Source organism: Ptychodera flava, chromosome 6, assembly GCF_041260155.1.
Source record: "Ptychodera flava strain L36383 chromosome 6, AS_Pfla_20210202, whole genome shotgun sequence".
Lineage (NCBI taxonomy): Eukaryota > Metazoa > Hemichordata > Enteropneusta > Ptychoderidae > Ptychodera > Ptychodera flava.
This window is the reverse complement of record NC_091933.1, coordinates 36,734,682-36,748,583: the sequence shown is the minus strand read 5'-3', so window position 1 is coordinate 36,748,583 and position 13,902 is coordinate 36,734,682. Positions and strand designations below refer to the sequence as shown.

The 13,902-nt window shown below is 38.2% G+C and overlaps 1 protein-coding gene and 1 long non-coding RNA gene across 2 annotated transcripts; both read left to right on the top strand.

The window, feature by feature from the left end:
- The first annotated feature begins 1,451 nt into the window (after positions 1-1,451).
- On the top strand, positions 1,452-10,554 carry LOC139134479 (calcium-activated chloride channel regulator 1-like). Its single transcript, XM_070701339.1, has 7 exons — positions 1,452-1,544; positions 5,987-6,281; positions 6,654-6,925; positions 7,221-7,466; positions 8,300-8,599; positions 9,497-9,730; positions 10,255-10,554. Exons 1-7 carry the CDS (start codon positions 1,452-1,454, stop codon positions 10,552-10,554), a joined length of 1,740 nt encoding a protein of 579 aa, XP_070557440.1.
- Positions 10,555-11,262: 708 nt separating this feature from the next.
- On the top strand, positions 11,263-12,886 carry LOC139134344 (uncharacterized). The gene is made up of 3 exons (XR_011552788.1): positions 11,263-11,432; positions 11,791-12,024; positions 12,572-12,886. It is a non-coding gene; the product is annotated as an uncharacterized lncRNA (long non-coding RNA).
- Positions 12,887-13,902: the final 1,016 nt, after the last annotated feature.

Genomic DNA, 13,902 nt, shown 5'->3' with positions numbered 1-13,902 from the left:
ATTTTTTCTGCATGATTTTTCCCCGGGTAGCTAGGTTAAACCGGATGCGACAATAGTTGACATGCCATGTCGATAAGTTATATTAAACCTCAGAGCAAGCGAGATGTCTTAAGTTTGTTTGATTAATTGATGTCGTTTTGAAAATGGACTGGCGACACGTTTGATCTGACAATGATAAACGAGAGGATAGTGACCATCACGGATTCACGTTAGTTTACACAAGCCCACTGCTTGCTTATTTCAATTTATCAGTGAACAATGTATACAAAATGACATTAGTATAATTAGACGCTGAGACGAAAAAACAAACTTTCATACACACATTTTTGTGTATCATTGATGCCACAGTATCATGACATGTATGATAAGTTATAACCTCTTGAGTTTCGTTAAAGTTCTTATTATTTTTCATTCGGTTCGAATCAGGAAGAGACAAGCGGATTTATTACGTACTGCAGCTGTAGCCGACACACCTTGGCGATATTCAATTAATGTTAAATGGGAATTTTAAACAATGGAATATTATCATGTTAGTATTTATCACGAACATCTTGTAGAAAAGCTGACCTAACATAAGGAATTCTAATTTACATGCAAGCTGTGCAAATTACCCACTCTTAAAATGTAGTGGAACGGTCTGTATGACAGGTAAAGGTCAATATGGAACCATAACAGCGTACACTTTGAATTATATTATCCGCGGCAATGACGTTGTCGCCACTTGACCTGCATTTTTCTGATCAGCGTATGGCCTTTAATCGTTAGAGCGAAAATAGACCGTCTTCATCGGTTTTTGTTGGTAATATGAGTGTCAGGGGAAGTGGAGCTCTCATAGAATGTACATGCAGTTATAAGCCTGACAATTAATTGTGAACGTGCATGAAAATTTCTACCAGGTCCACGGCATCATATTATAAGTGTGCATTTTTAATTTTGTTTTTTTTTCTTCAAATAAAACTATTCTTGTATTTGATAACAACGTATATACCTATTCTCAATTTATTCAAGATTTGTAATGAGGACAAGTTAAATCAAATTTCTTTACCTACTAGCCACATTTCTAATTGGAAAGAGGAATTGGTAACGTGCTCTTTGGTAACGAAAGAATGCCCACTACCATTAATCAGAAATATTAGATAAATCATACCAGAAGAGTTAAGTGACACAATGGTATCGAACAAAAGGCGAAGGAATGAGAGGTAATGTAAACATAATGTCGTGACCGGACTTACTTCGGTGATACTTCATATGTAGTGAAATATGTCGTGTCACCATATCAAAATACAAATATCAAGGGAGTATAAAAAGTCCCAGTGAACGACAAAGTTTGAATATTGAACGTAGCGATCGTTTTATCTCGCATCGAAATGGCATCGCTAGCGCTCACACGTTTCCTGATAACTTTAACGATTTATAGTGCTGTGAAGTTCTCATCATCGGAGAATCGTAATATGGTTCACCTAACAGACAACAGATATTCCGCTGTTTTGGTCGCTATCAATGAGAATGTGGCTGAAGATCGTCGTTTGCTTGATTATATCAAGGTAAAGTGACTCTTTGAACTTGAAAAGCGAAGACTGTGCACAGTTTGTAAACATATTCCCCTCTGTATAGGATCATCAGTAGCTGAATGAGTTGACGGTCCCTCTGTGTATTTTTGTGCACCCTCTCTTCGGCAATTTCATGAAACACGCCTTTTAACTCAAATAACACATTTATTGACAACAACACTCAATGTTTATTTAATACAGGCCGGAGTGATAGTCGATGACGGTTTCCTTGTTACCGCTTAACTTATTTTACACCTTAAAGGTAAATTGACTTAAAATCTTGGTACTTCGGTTTGTCATGTCAGGTCGTTGTAACAACTTCGGGGTTATCTCCACTGAAAGCTGAAGCAGGTTCACTCAGCTTCTCTCGAATTTTTGTATTAGTACTTTTCAGACACTGTAAAGAAGATAAGACTTTTTCAACACTACAGCACTTTGCGTTTTGCCCCTTTTAATAGTTGCCGTCATGCTGTAGTCTGGCCCACAGGCCTACGGAACGTTTCGTAGATCGTCGTCGGATGGGAAGTGACTGACACTGTGAGGCCGAAAGCCGAACCTCGGTACTGTATAAGAATATTTATTATTTATTTATTTATTTATTTCAAGGAAGACAACGGGAACAAGTCCCATTTACAGGCTCCAAAACATAAAGTTTAAAAATACAGAAATTTAAAAATACAAATATACAACCCACAGTACAGAACATTATAAAAGTAAGCGAAATGAAAAACAAACAAAAAAGTCTACCAATTTAAACATGACAGTTTTACCAAGCGTCTAAAACTTCCGTAAAATGAAAAATGTCAATAGCGGGGTTTAAAGTGCATAGTTCATTTAAAGTGCTCATACATCTTTGTAAAGCGGAGTGAGAAATCACTGAGCATTTAGAGTTATTTAAAGTTATTTTCCAGGTTAAACACTACTCGTTAAGTCGCTTAATATCCTCTTGTAACAGCACACAGTCATCTCTTGAATTAATAATATTGTAAATTTTAGCATCATCAGCGTACATAGAACATAACGATGTCTACACACTGTACCCATATCATTAATAAAAATTATAAAAGTAAAGGCCCAGTAGTGACCCTGTGGGACACCAGAAGTTACGTGGGCTCCCAGAAGTTACGGGGCTTCATGAAGACGAACATCCGTCGACGATAACCTTTGACGTCTGTTGGACAAGTATGAGTTGAACCAATTTAAAACTGTGCCACTCACACCGTAGTGTTTCAACTTATACGTTAGAAGTTTAAGACTGACTTTATCAAATGCTTTGCTAAAGTCTGTGTAAATAGCATCAACCTGGTCCCTATTATTTAATACCTCTGCAATAAAATCCGAATATTGAACCAGGTTGGTTTGCACGGATCTTTTTTTCATGAACCCGTGCTGAGAGTCACACAGGCCCTGTTTAACGTGAGAATATAAATATTGATATACAACCTTTTCAAATAATTTACTTATAAGTGGAAGGAGGGAAATGGGTCTGTAATTTGTTACTTTTGACCTGTCACCGGATTTGTGAATTGGAATTACATTTGCTTCTTTGAAGCGAACCGGGAATTTACCTTCGGAAAGTGAACGATTAAAAATTGTGTGTAAAGGGTAGGATAACTCCTCAGCACACTCTTTCAAGATAATACCAGAAATGTATCAGGTCCAATTGCCTTATGTATATTTACTTGAGTCAACTGTTTGTACACTTCTTCCAGTGATACAGGAATGAACGACAGTGAATCATTTATGACATCACTAAAGACAGGGTATTCAACCGAATCATCATCTTTTGTAAAAACGGAACTAAAGTGTTGGTTAAAAAGTTCCGCTGCTGAATGTGAACTATCGGCATGTGTATTGCCATTACTTACTGTACTAAACATGGACCGAGTATTATTTTTAGTTCTAATGTAACTCCAAAACGTTTACAGTTATTGTTGATATCAAATTCCAAAGAAGTGATGTACTTATACAGTACCGAGGTTCGGCCTTCGGCCTCACAGTGTCAGTCACTTCCCATCCGACGACGATCTATGAAACGTTCCGTGGGACTGTGGTCTGGCCTGCTTCTTATACAGTACCGAGGTTCGACCTTCGGCCTCACAGTGTCAGTCACTTCCCATCCGACGACGATCTATGAAACGTTCCGTGGGCCTGTGGTCTGGCCTGCTTGCCACGCCGTTATCTAATATGCAGGAAATTTAATTTCGGAATTCTCTTCAGTAACGAAAACGTGTAAGGCCAGAGAAAAAAAAATCTTGTTCATCGGATTTTTTGGACCAAGTCCCAGGAGCGGCGAGCGAAAATTTTTTTTTTTATTTTTTTTTAGGCCGAAGGTAAACGCGGTTCTCTGGCATTTTTGCACAGATGCAGACAAGGCAAGATAATTGTTTCCCTTTTTACCAGAAATATCTCAGACAAGAAACACTGATACTGGTAACTGAATTCAATACTATATTTCCCAACAATAACATAGGCCATTACATTCACAGTTAGTGTTTGCACAACATATTCTTAGCATTTCAACATTCTCTCAGAATAAAACTGAAATGTACAGCAAATCACTGAAATCCAACAATTCAGTATTGTCCTTTAATATTGTCCTGGTGGGACCTAGCATCTGAGTTTTTTCATTTTACTTTGGCCCCATGTTTTGGCCTCTTTACCACTGTCTAGCCTATATATACACATTTTACATAATGGTCTAACAACACTGTACTGTGATCGGAGTGAAGTTATATAGTCATCATTCAGATCGTACTTTAACATCGACGCAACCATGTGTTTTGTCATTGCCGTAAATTTTTATACTTTCGATGCAATTTTCATTCAATCGGATGCACCGTCCATCTGCTGTCACGATCTTGTTGAACAAATCGCCGAACGTAATATCAGGACAAACACTGCACTGAATAGCGTCTCTGGAACTAACTGTTGGCCATCACGTCGAATGTTGGCGATCAAATTAATACTCATGTGACATGTACTAACCTTTACAAAACGAGCAAATTTCTGGCCAAATCGACCCACTTTGCGTCATGATTCGCCAAATTCAGACGCAACGACAACGTGTTGGCGGTCAACTAAGTACGAACAGTACGAACACTAATGAAGTCTCATTCAAAATCCCGTGCCCGCGAAAACCCGACACAGTGTAGGGCGCCACCAGCGGCAGTACTAAAATATTTGTAATGCGGAAGTAAGAATTTGCCGCGATCAAAAAAAAAAAAAAAAAAATCCAAATATGCCAAAGTAGAAGCGGCGATTCCGATGAACAATTTATTTTTTCTTCCTGGCCTAACCCTTATTTTTTATAGTAATAGAAGAAAAAACGGGAGTGTTTAGGATAGAATGAACGATCGAGCATTATATTATTTCAACAATTCTATTTTATTCGACATAATTCATATTTTTCCTTGTCATTGAACTTCTCGTAATTAAACTCACCGGGGAAGTGCGCAATTGATACTATTTTCCACTGTCACTTAAGTATTTTAATTTATATTTGCTTCCTTTTCCAGAGGTTTTACCGTGCGCAGATTGTAGATTGCTTTGCGATTGATTGTTAAATAAAAGTACCAAGTTGACAGGAAATCCTGCCAGGGGGCTTACGAAATTGGCTGAGTTGAACGACTTTCGTTCCTACAATGTGCAGGCATTGGACAACATGACATACTGAGTGTCTTTAACTGCCAGTAACCGAAACTCAATATTTAAAGCTGGAATGATAATTTGAGACGTATCTGACGGTTACTTTGTACAGCCCTTGATGATAGTTGTCAACTTTGCAGCGTGCTTGACAAGTGATTATTGCTAAGGGACGATAAACAAATAACTTGCTTTGTGTTTGGACCAATCTACCTTCAGTGTTATTTCATCAAAAAAGTGCAAAAATTACAATTTCCGGTCGTTAAATTAAAAAATATATACCGAGCAAAATCAAAGATGTATACCGTAATGGAACAGAGAAAACCTGTCAGTCAATATTAAAGAAAAAAGAACGCTATCGAACTAACAACTATGACTTTAAGTCTGATTTTGAAGAGTATCTGCTTTAGTGACGAACGTAGATAATCCCAGTGTTTGACAACTGCATACTTCAGGTTGTGTTGTGTAATTCGAAGTTTTGTGAATGGCACACGAAGGTTACTATACGGAGGCTTTTCATGTTGAATAACCTTGCAGGAGAAGTCAAAATAATGCTCTGTTTGTAGAGAAAGTTTTTATTCGTATCAAATACAAAAATGCATGAGTAATATTTGATCAACTAAAAATATGTTCAACAGGGCGGATAAGAATGCCGGGCAATGAACGAAAATGTGCCTTTAAGTTATATCTTGTATGCCTGCAATCGATCGGCGAATTTTAACACTGTGAGCATGAATTTTTGGGATTTAAAGTGAGTTTACATATAATACGACGCTAACTTCCCTTCTTAGGATATCTTTTCCGATGCGTCGGCACGATTGTATGACGCCACCAATCAGCGAGCAAGCTTCAGTGACGTCACAATCCTGATACCTAAGACTTGGAACCATAACATAACATCGGAGCAGGCAAACACGGAAAGATACGACATTGCAAATGTCATTGTAGACGAAGCAAATCCAGATTACGGTGATAATCCGTACACGAAACAGCCGTATGGGTGTGGACAGAAGGCAGAATACATACATTTAACACCAAGATGGATAACAGACAGAGAATATGCAGTAAAATACTGGGGTGATTCGGGTAAAGAATTATGTTGTTTTTGATATTTTTATTTAAATCTGTTTTTAGAGTACAATAATTATTTGTGCGTGCACGTGATACTTTGGTGAAACCTCTGACACAGAAGGAATTGTTTATATATATATATATATATATATAATATATATATATATAATATATATATATATATATATATATATATATATATATATATATATGTATATATATGAATTGTTGAAATACGGAGACACAAACCATGCCAGACATATAAAGGAAATAACAAACTACACAAAGTCATAAGTTCTTTATATGAAAGAATACGATTAATAAATAAACACCATACAATTAGAGTGGTTTAAAGAATAACACATACAATACTATCTTCCATGGCAGGTAAAGTTATCGTCCACGAATGGGGTCATTTACAATGGGGCCTCTTTGATGAATACCCAATCGAAGACGATGAACATTTTTACCTTGATATCAACGGTCGCGTAGAACCAAGCAGATGTTCTGAATCGATCACTGGCGTGTCTTATGATATTGATAGAGGAAGGTTCTGCAATCTTGATCCTGATTCTGGAGTGTTGCCAGGCCCTGGTTGTAGGTTTTTCCCAGATGGCGTTGGTAAAGGATCCTACATGTACGCAAACTATCTTGACACCGTAAGTGTATTCTGCAGCTTGTTGACAATAATAACCTTGTTATTATAATAAGTTGGGCTTAACGGTAATGATGGCAGCTAGCTGAAGTTTTTTGTTCGTTGACCTGGCGCCATACTGCTTGCTACTGTTGCGAATGCAAATCCCAAACTTTGGTTTGCGTCATTCGGCCAGACACCTGTGTTTGCACGTAAAGATTACTGTGATTGTCTCAACCAATTACAGCCGATTTCATAAAATCGATGACAGTAATTCGGAGCATGCTTTTAATTTCTAGTCTGTTGTTATCCTTCTGTAGGTGCTGAACTTCTGTCATGATGACCCGAACGGAGATTCGGAATCGAGACACAGTGCTATGTCGCTGAATAAACAAAACAAGCAATGTGCTTACAGGAGTGCGTGGGATGTAATGAATTCTTCAGCAGATTTTGACGCTGTAAATCCACCACAAGCTAATATGGATACTGAACCAACATTTAGAGTTGTTCAAGAAGCAGAATTTCGATCAGTGTTAGTATTGGATCTCTCAATCAGTATGGCAGCTGTAAGTTTCTTTTTATGTCTCGAATGATCCTTTGACATTTTTACGAAATACCGCATGCTATTTATACTAACTAGACAATGCATTTCAATAACATAGTATACCATGGTGTTCATTTCGCACAAGTCGATCTGATACAAAATGATATACAAAATTCTTTAGCGAACTGATTTTTTTCAGAAAATAAGATCCGTAGATCCATTAAGGAGCAGAAGAGGTAGGCATTATTCCAAAACTTGAGTGTTCGTATTCCCGCCATTGAATAAACTTGCCATTGCTCTTAAAAGCACATTTCTTAAATTATTGGCCAAAAGACTCCACGCACGAGCACCACGTCACTTTCTTTTGAACACGTACTTTTTCCTATTCCGAACTCAAGGGTAGATAAACAACGCCAGGCTGCGGCTTCTTATATCAGTTCTACTCTTCCAAACAACAGCTGGGTTGGTATCGTTGAGTTCAATAATGGTGCGAATGTAATTGCTCCTCTGACACAGCTTGTTGATCAGCAAAGTCGCCAGGATCTGACAAATATGATACCGATAAACCTTGCGGGCCACACGTGTATTGGTTGTGGATTAAGGAAAGGGATAGAGGTAGGCTGTTTTGGACTGGGCACATTTGTGGCGATTTACTTCAAATGTTTTAGGACTTCGGAATTATAGGTTACAGTTCCACTGCTAACATTTCTGTCTTTCACCGCCGTGAGTTTTAAATCTCAACCAAACCACTATATACGTTCATTTTCATTTGCATATCACATGAATGTGATAATCGTTAAGTTACGTCGTCAGGATTTTAATACTTTTAATGAATTTCTCATTTGGCACGCGCAGGTTCTTGAAACCAGTCAGTCCGGAGACGCTGGTGGGGGTGTTATATTCCTTACAACAGATGGCGCGGAAACTAGGGCACCCTGGATCAGAGACGTCACTGACGAATTAATGACAAAACAAGTGATTGTAGACACCCTCGCATTCAGTGATGCTGCCGATGATACTTTAGTTCAATTATCAGATGACACTGGTGGACAAGCTTGTTGGTACTCAGAAAGTGACGAATCTACAGCCGTGCACGACTGTTTTACTACTTCGGTTACCGGCAGGATAAGTTCTGGTCAAGATGCTCTCGTTCAGGTAAACCCGGTCAGGCACACAAATAGCTTAGGTCTCCGTCCGTGGACGCTTTCTCATTGGTAGTGATTTCATTTCGCCATTCTGCTTTTAATGATGCGACTTTGCTATATTGCATATACAACACTGATAAGGCTCTGGGTAGGCGAATTGAACATTTGAGTTTTGTTTTCATTTGTCTTGAGTTTGGTTCAATTTTGTTTTTGGGTCTAATCAACAGATCTGAGATCATTCAGTGGACACAGCATGTACATAATATTTCTGATGTCCATTGTTGTCGTTAATAAGTACATTTAAAGGCTCATGATGTTGAATCTTTCTACTTTTCATGATTTAACTTGAATTAGTTCATCGAAATGTGCTTACTTGAAGATTTCCATAGAAGTAAACTTGATCACGGACAAGAACTGCATGTGAAAATTTTTTAACGAGATAAAGTATAAACGGGCGTCCTTTCCAATATTAACGCCTCCATGCAAATATGGAGATAAAACAGGGAAAGAAAGAAAAACTGAAAAGAAAACGGTAGCAAAGGTACATACACATTGGAACATAAATGGAAAAAGTTATCATTAATTGGAACAAAATACATTGAATGTCCCCTACTTGGGTGTTGCGTCGTTTGTTGTCTTTGTTATATGAGAGGTTTTTGGAAAATGGCAGAACATTTACAAGAAAGTAAAAGGTGTCAAATTTACCTGCCAGTTCTGTCACAGATTAATGTTATCCTAAAACACTAAATGGCTATTTCGTTTGACAGGTATATCTAAAATAATATCTAGAACATGGTAAGATTTCTTGATGTAAACAAAGACATGTAAGTGATATAATGAGACGTAAGCAGCAGATTAACAGCAGATAATATTTCATACGCTCCTTGAAATCTTCTACGTATTTCAGGTTGCTAGTACATCAGTAAACATCGAAGGGAGTGGCACATATTCCGGAATTGCGAACATCGACTCAAGTATCGGTAGAGACTCGACATTTTCATTCTTCTGGGAATTTGGGAAAGCAGCAATTGTCGTGTCACTTAGGAAACCAGACGGAACAGTAATCGACAGCAGTGACAGACAATATTACGGTGATATTCCCGGTCGCTCCATCGTCATCAAAGTGGATGGTATAGCAGAGGTAAGTGACGCCAGTATTGTTGACACTTAGTAACACTCGCAAGTTACGTGCCCACTATTGCTATAGTTAGAAACACGGCACCACTCACAGGTAAAGGGCTAGTATGTAAGTAAATAAGTATGTAAGTATGTAAGTATGTATGTATGTATGTATGTATGTATGTATGTATGTATGTATGTATGTATGTATGTATGTATGTATGTATGTATGTATGTATGTATGTATGTATGTATGTATGTATGTATGTATGTATGTATGTATGTATGTGTGTGTCTCTGTGTGTATGTCTGTCTATCTATCCATCTATCTATCTATCTATCTATCTATCTATCTATCTATCTATCTATCTATCTATCTATCTATCTACGCATGTGTATGTGTGTTGAGCAGGTACGAATGGATTAGTGGTGGACGGACGAACAAGTTGATGAATGAATACAATTTGTATATACATTTTTGTGTGTGTTTGATGTAGGCCTACTTATATATTTTGTGATAACGATATCCCTTTACCATTGAAACAGACGGGGACCTGGGAGTATGATATTCAAAATACAGACAGTGCGCGCCAGGCTGTACAGATATATATTTCATCGAAAGCCGCAGATTCATCAGCCAGTCCTATCAGATTGACTTCCACACCGAGTGTAAACACCATAAGTGAATCTCCGCCGATGGTACTTATCTATACTGATCTAAACCAAGGTCACAGTCCTGTGCTGCACGCTGAAGTTATTGCAACGATAGAAAGACCAAGTCCCCACAGCAGTATGGAGTTACAACTATTCGATACAGGATTAGGTGAGGTTTTGAAACGTCGTTAATGCCAGTTGTCATCTATATTGGATTCCAAATACATTTCGAGATTTAAGAATAACGAGATATTGAAAACAGATCCCTTCAGATACGCATTCGCTATCGCTCATACTTTATACGACGCGAATTTTACACAGATGAACAATGTTTTGTTTCTATGGACATTAGTCGACCACACTTGGGCGACTAGCCACCGCGGACGCCATCACCTTTGTATAGCAACTCGTATGCCAGTTTGTGCAAAATGGGTAGTTTTAATTTTAGCAAAATACGCTGGGTTGGGTGCAGCGCTTCCTCAATGTGATCGTTGAAGTTCATTGTAGTCCGAAACACCCGACATTACTTCCTGCTTGTTCAGCCAGCGATCAGTATATTATTCTTGCACTACTTTGGCCGTGTGGTACTTTGTTCATGAATGAACAAAGTACCCGTACACTTTGTTGGTGTTGTACATGTGCTGTACTGTGGTATGCTGTGTTTGTCATATGTAATGACTATGGAATATGACTTTTGACCATTTTTGCTTTATGGATGGATATGATTGCTATTAATTATAGTTCATTTTATTCATTAATTTTAGTTAATCGTGATCCCTAACCTCCTCAAAATGGTCTTATCCAGTATGAACATTTTAGAAATGTAATAAACACATGAATCACACAAAACTTTCTACCATGTATATTGGCACATTACTTCGATCTGTATTCCACAGGTGCTGACGTCACGAAGGATGATGGAGTCTATTCAGCTTATTTCATTGACTTTGTTGACGCTACTTGTTCAACTGCTTGTCGTTACAATATTAAAGTGACAGCGAATGATACTGATGGCAGAGCTGAGTCCAGGGTGACTGGTGCTGGCCTAGGTGCCTTGCCAAGGAATTATTGTGAGTAATCATTTTAGACGTTTTGCTTGTGAGAAGTTTTCCACGACGTTTGTATATATTCCATTCACTGATGGGAAAACATACAATAGTCAATATAGGTTCGTTTATCAATTTTCAATTTAAACATGTGCAACGCTTCAGCTGTCCATCACTAATTTGGCATGCTATGAGTTGCAGTAACGTCAACATATGAAATATTCTGTAATGGAAAATTTAAACAGAATACTTTAAATTTGTCATCGGTGTCATAGACTAAGTGCAAGAGTAAGTCCGTTACAACAATGGGAACCGTCCTCGTCAGCAATAATTGTACTGATGTGATTAAATCCGTCCTTTATAATTGTCTTAAAAATTACAGCTGTAATACCTGAGAAGAAGGAAGGCACCCCTGTTGGGGCTTTTAACAGAGTGGCTTCTGGTGGTGTAATACAAGTAGATGACGGTGTCACTTACGTTGATTGGAGTGACCCGGATGATGACCCATTTCCTCCATCGAGAATCTCCGACCTGCAAGTGATTGCAACTTCCGTGGACAATGCCACGGTTACACTGGCGTGGACGGCGACTGGTGACAACTTTGACATCGGGACAGGTAAATGTCACCAAAAGTTATTTTTCCTGTATTAAAGTTCGATGTTCATATGAACTACAAAACCTATGAGTGGTATCTATAGATCAAGTTGATAATTCTGAATAAAAGTCTTTTTTATGATAAATTAACCATATTTCCCCAAAATTGTGCTGATAGAAGTAAACTCACCTATAACATTGGGAAAGACATACCAGTTCATATCAAGGCAAAACGGCTGGAATTCGCTTCTTTTACACTGACTATTTAGCTTTGTGTTCAAGGATAATGCCGATAGTTTCGCTGATGTAAATCAATGTTTGGATTACATTTGATGTGATAACCAGGCACTTTTCACACCATTTTGAAACCTTGAAGGATATGTAGATCATAATTACTTGAACCACTGTTCATCCGCCGATATGATATTTTTCCTTGTTTTCTGTTATAGTACTTATTTTTTTTGCTCTTGAACACTTTCGATGATTGAAGCTGACCAATGATTCGACGGAACAGCAGTCTGACTTTTTTTCTATTCCGACTTCTTTTAAAATATTCAATCTTATTGCAGCATCTGTAAGTGACCTCCGCTACGAGACGCAGTTCGAAAATCTCGCATATCGTTTTGACAACTGCTCGCAGCTCAGCAACGACAATCTGACGGAGGGAAATTTACGGATCCTCTTCCAAGTGGTCAAAGAGAGATTGTAACTGTAAGACTGCCATCTAGTGGTGTAGGTGTCACATACTATTTCGCCATCCGAGCTGTGGATGGCGTAGGGAATGCCGGCCAGCCGTCGTTCATTGCGCAAACTACCATCGTCGATGCGACACCAGACGACACTAGCACTGCGACCGCAATCCCTCAATCCACACAACCCGTCTTGACAACAGTGACTTACATAGAGATAATTTCGAGTGGTCTTAAATCATGGGAAATCTCTCTCATAGTCGTAGCCACCTGTGTAGGTCTGTCATTTTTGGCGGCAGGTATTCTGATCTATTGTAAAAAAGTCAAAGGTCAGGCCAAAGTACGTGATAATTCGAGTACAAATAATGCCATTTCTAAATTGAACGACTTGGAAATGAATCAGACAAATATCGAAGAGGGCCAGGACTATACCACTGAATAATCTATTAGGGTCAAATAATATAACACCCTTTGTGTCCGGTGAATCATAGAGACCAACCAAGAGAACTGATGAGAATTCATTTTATCGAAGTTATGAGAGTGCCTGTCGTGAACAGGGCCGATTCCGTTTTGGAAATTTAAAAAATTATTATTACAATAGGACTGTATGTATTGTTACAACGGCATATGTTTAGTTAGAATCAATATGCTTGTTTCTCGCCATAAAATAGTAGCATATTAGATCGTTTTTACTAAACAGATGCGATCTTTTTACAAAGAAATATTGTTTTTTACTTCCTACAAATACGGATGTGGTACATCTTGGTTTTCACAAGATATGATTAATTCGAGCAACAAGATATATGAAAGAGTTAGAATGCATGGTACAGACCGACAAAATAATCAGTTGTATACAGCTACATCACGCTATATTTGTACATGTTCTTTATTTACTTGAGCGACCTTGTTCTGTGATTTTTTTATACGTCCTCTGCCTTAGTTACAGCAGAGGAAAGTCGTAGAATGTTTTTGTATAAATGTTTTATCGGTAGCACATTGCCTTATTTAGTCAATAATTACCAGCGCCTTGTCGTCCCTCTAATCATGATTCTTCAGGTGTTTTCCGAGTTTCTTGAACTTTGCAGGACACCATGGAAAGGTAATGCCTCGATGTGTGCTAATTACCTATTTCGAGTATATCCAAAATGTAGGCCCACACGAATCTCTTGGCACAATAGATGAAAAGACACGTTTGCGGTTGTTCAGTCTGT